This window comes from Alosa sapidissima, chromosome 19 (genome assembly GCF_018492685.1).
Source record: "Alosa sapidissima isolate fAloSap1 chromosome 19, fAloSap1.pri, whole genome shotgun sequence".
In the NCBI taxonomy this organism is placed as follows: Eukaryota; Metazoa; Chordata; class Actinopteri; order Clupeiformes; family Clupeidae; genus Alosa; species Alosa sapidissima.
The window spans coordinates 32,148,156-32,153,155 of record NC_055975.1 but is presented as its reverse complement, the minus strand read 5'-3'; the positions used below and the strand labels follow the sequence as shown (position 1 = coordinate 32,153,155).

Sequence of the window (5,000 nt, the reverse complement as noted above, 5' to 3'; positions counted from 1 at the left end):
TGGACGTAAAATGCGGTGCATTACTATGCATTGATTGAATAAACTGTGTAATCCGAACGCACCCTGGGTTAATAACGATGTAAGCGATTATGATTGGCTAAGGCAGAGTCATGTTTCATGATAGCCAATCAGAGCCAGTGTTTTTACACACTTGCCAGCACACTTGCCACACACACACACGCAACCGCTAAAATAGAGATTCGATGAAACAGCAGAGGTCAGGAGCAATCTGAAAAGTTGGCCTTTTCAAGGTGGAGATATAAGCACTACTTCAAATTCATCAAGGCAAGAACATACATGTAATGTGTACATTATGTCCGGGAGCAAAGCCTTTGTCGACATCCGTTGTAAGCAAGTCTAATTTAATGAAGCATCTCACACACGCATCTAAACCTAGTGGCCAAAAACACCGATACCTCCACCAAAGATGATAGCTCGCCATCAACTAGCAAAGAAGGACTCGGAGCAAAGTCCTCCAAGCAGCAAAAGCTAAATCTTTCTGCCTCACAACAAAAACCTATGACACAGGCTGAAGTCTACCATAGGTTTGTCGATGTGCAATATCTTGAATTTCCCCTTGGGGATCAATAAAGTGTCTATCTATCTATCTATCTATCTATCTAATAAATATTGAAAGTTATGTAGCCTACAAACACCTGTCAGTTCTACTCATTTCAACTGGCTGCTTAAAAAAGCTAAAAAATATCCAAAATCTTTGACATATAGCAACTTTTTTTTTGTAACAGTAACGCAAATAGTTACTTTCCCTGGTAACAAGTTACTCTTATCATAGAGTAATTCAGTTACTAACTTTTGGAACAAGTAGTGAGTAACTATAACTAATTACTTTTTTAAAGTAACGTTCCCAACACTGAACATTAGTAAAAAACATTAGCTGTTATGATGATGATAAACATTAGTAAAAAACAGCTGTTATGATGATGAGGAATGTCATGATAAAACCTAAAGCCCTCAACAGCTCTCGCTAAAAAACAACAGTAACTGTATGTGTGTGTGTGTGTGTGTGCGTGTGTGTGTGTGTGCATATGTGTGTGTGTGTGTGTGTGTGTACCTCTCATCAGGAACTCCTGGCCCTGGACCCTGGCGTCTCCTTTGCTGCGCTGCAGCAGTGTGATCCAGTGGTGCATCTCCTCTGCGCTGTCAGCGCGGCACTCCAGCAGCCGCTGGGAGAACTGCAGCACGAACGAGAACGGCCTGCAGGGGGCAGCACAGCAGGGTCAGGGGTCACAGGTCAGGGGTCAGGAGAGGTTGGGGGCAAAGAGAGGTGAATAGTTAGAATAGTTTGGGGTTAGGGGCAAGAGGAGGTTGAGGCTAGAAAAGGTCAGGGTTCAGTTGGGCTTAATGTGTGTGTGTTTCTTTTTGTGCGTGTGTGTTAAGTTGGGCTTAATGTGTGTGCGTTTCTTTTTGTGCGTGTGTGTTAAGTTGGGCTTAATGTGTGTGCGTTTCTTTTTGTGCGTGTGTGTTAAGTTGGGCTTAATGTGTGTGTGTGTTTCTTTTTGTGTGTGTGTGTTAAGTTGGGCTTAATGTGTGTGTGTTTCTTTTTGTGCGTGTGTGTTAAGTTGGGCTTAATGTGTGTGTGTTTCTTTTTGTGCGTGTGTGTTAAGTTGGGCTTAATGTGTGTGTGTTTCTTTTTGTGCGTGTGTGTGCGTTTGCTACCTATCTGGAGCGTCACAAGCACAGACGGAGTCTATCATCCCAACATCCAGAGATCCCTGATGGAGATGAACAGAGAATCGAGGTCAGAGGGAGAAAAAGCAACAAAGACACTTTTATCTATTTGATTTATTTGTGCATTTAGTAGGGGCAGTACATATTTATTTATTTGTGTATTTAGTTGGGGCAGTACATATTTATTTATTTATTTGTGTGTGTATTTAGTAGGGGCAGTACATATTTATTTATTTATTTGTGTATTTAGTAGGGGCAGTACATATTTATTTATTTATTTATTTATTTATTTGTGCATTTAGTAGGGGCAGTACATATTTATTTATTTATTTATTTATTTATTTGTGTATTTAGTAGGGGCAGTACATATTTATTTATTTATTTGTGTATTTAGTAGGGACAGTACATATTTATTTATTTGTGTATTTAGTAGGGACAGTACATAGTTATTTATTTATTTATTTGTGTATTTAGTTGGGGCAGTACATATTTATTTATTTATTTATTTGTGTATTTATTTATTTGTGTATTTAGTAGGGCAGTACATATTTATTTATTTGTTTGTTTGTGTATTTAGTAGGGGCAGTACATATTTATTTATTTATTTGTGTATTTAGTAGGGGCAGTACATATTTATTTATTTATTTGTTTGTGTATTTAGTAGGGGCAGTACATATTTATTTATTTATTTGTGTATTTAGTAGGGGCAGTACATATTTATTTATTTGTTTGTTTGTGTATTTATTTATTTATTTGTGTATTTAGTAGGGGCAGTACATAGTTATATATATATTTATTTGTGTATTTAGTTTTATTTATTCATGAATTTATTTATTTATTTAATAGGAGTAGTACACTTTTATTTATTTATTTATTTATTTATTTATTTATTTATTTATTTGTGTACATGTTTATTTAGTAGGGGCAGTACATTTTTAGGGAGATCAGTATAAAATACACAATGTAAATATGCCAGAATTAGCAACAGCTAGTTTTCATCTGCTGTCCCTAGGCAGTAGTGCTGGGCGGTATGACCAAAAATGTATATCACGGTATTTTTCAAAATTCTTACGGTTTCACGGTATATGACGGTATTTTTTTTTTTCATGCATAATCAGATGTTCACAGCATTTTCTACAGGTTGAGAGAGGAATTGCTGCAGTACATTGACTAAGGATGGTCTATTTTACTGTCATGATGTAGAATAACGCCACACTAGTGGTAATGCAGTTTTGCATGGCCCCAGAAAATGATGCTGTTTACAAAGAGCCACTCATGATTCTAATGAAGAATCTAATCAGAATGCAAAGACAATTGCATTCAAAATACAGAACTTTTACTGTGCAAATTTCACAAACATCTTAAAACCAATACAAAAAGTAGTGCAACTTGCAATAATTACACTTTTTTGAAAATTATATATACTCTGTCAAATAGGCCTATCAGAAACATGCCTTATTGTTATTGTGTGGTTTACATGACGTTAGTGGTAGGCTAACTTTAACTTCATGTGGCCTGCCATGAGCTTCGGTTCGGTTCGCTAGGCAAAACATTAACAAAAAAATTTCGTTTTGGTGCACTGATGACAGTCAGGATCATTTCTAACTAGCCAGCTAGTATTGCTCAGTTCCTGTCTATAACATGCTTTACTTGCTACCTGGATAATTTCAGCGAATATTCTTAAAGTGAGATGAATAATAAGATCATTAAACTTCACTTCGGTGGGTTGCTAACGAACGACATCACCTACTAGCCAGCTAGTTACAGCTGTTGAACAATCTCAATTGAATTTTCGTGTAAATCCCTTTCAATGCAGTATCCCTTAACGTTTTTCCTTAACTAAAGAAACAATTTAAGGTATCCTGTGCAACACCCTTAAATAAACCCCTTACCTAAGGAGAAATTAAGCCTTAAAGGTCATACTTAAGGGGAAAAACTTAAGGTGTTTTGTGTTTACCCTATAACTATGCCTCGCAGTTGCACCATGCGTGCGTGTGAAAAAAGTCCCGTCTGAAACACTGTTGCGCGGTGCAGCGTTCCAAACGTTGTGTAATCAACAGCAAAATTTACACCGGTATACGGTGTGAACCGGTATACCGCCCAGCACTACTAGGCAGTTACCATAGAAACCATAAATGCAGCTAGTTTTCATCGGATGTCCCTAGGCAGTTACCATAGAAACCATAAGTACAAAGTAACATACAACACCCCGACACTCAATTGAGGGACAAGACAGAGACTAACAGCAACAGTCAAGATGAGATATAAAGATATAAAAGGACATAGCATAGTGAAGTGTGTGTGTGTTTGTGTATGTGTCTTTATGTGTGTGTGTGCATCAGATAGTAAAGTGTATTGTAAGCTTCTGAAGCGTATTGTAACCATAGATAGATAGATACTTCATTGATTCCCCAGGGGAAATTCAAGAATTCAATGAATCAATGTTTTCCGGGCAAAATGATGTCCTTTTTTCCCCAATAGCTGGCCACCCAGTGTCATGTAATGTCACTTGGGCCTTAGCCGTGATTAGCAGACTATGCTAATATCAATTCCATATACAATGTTTGTGTGTGTGTTAACTCACCACTGCATTCTGAGGGTTGGCCTGTTCAGCATTCATCTCACTGATCTCCTGCTCAGTGGAGCCGTGCACCTGACTTAGCACGCTGAACCAGTGGCTGGACACACACACACACACACACACACACACACATTTTAACAATACTGTTGCACAGACTTGACACATCTGGAGCATTTTGCGCTCCACACACTTCCATTTCACATGAACAGAAACATCCACTAGGGGGCATCAGTGCACCTCTGGGCTGTCTGATTATCTAATTATCTATCTATCTGATTATCTAATATGTATCTATCTGATTATCTATTTCTGTCTATTATTCCTATATATATACACTGCTCAAAAAAAATAAGGGAACGCTTACAGTTTTCCACAATTATTAAAACACATTTTTTGAAACCTTCCACGCTTTTCTCCATTCTCAAACTACATTCACAGAATGTCTGACAGTTCTTGCAAAATAAAACACTCACCTCCGATCCAGTGTATGATTGAAGTGTTCAGTATATATATATATATATATATATATATATAATAAAGTGAGCAGTATATATATATATATATTATAAAGTGAAATACGTCAAGCCATTTATTGTTGTCATCTTGATGATTACGGCTTACAGCTCATGAAAACAGTCATATAACAAAAATGGCTTGAAATATGTCACATTAAATCTAATGAATCTAGAATATATGAAAGATAAACTTTTTGAACTAAATTATGGGGAAT

General features: G+C 36.9%; 1 protein-coding gene across 7 annotated transcripts in view; it reads right to left on the bottom strand.

Moving 5' to 3' along the window:
* The window catches only part of myo10 (myosin X), a 123,507-nt gene that overhangs the window by 19,533 nt on the left and 98,974 nt on the right, over positions 1 to 5,000 (bottom strand). For all 7 annotated transcript variants that reach the window (XM_042072033.1, XM_042072031.1, XM_042072032.1 and 4 more), the window contains 3 exons: positions 4,274 to 4,367; positions 1,678 to 1,733; positions 1,073 to 1,215 (listed from right to left, as the gene is read on the bottom strand). In XM_042072033.1, the coding sequence (XP_041927967.1) occupies positions 1,073 to 1,215; positions 1,678 to 1,733; positions 4,274 to 4,367 (293 nt within the window). The remainder of the gene's footprint in view (positions 1 to 1,072; positions 1,216 to 1,677; positions 1,734 to 4,273; positions 4,368 to 5,000) is intronic.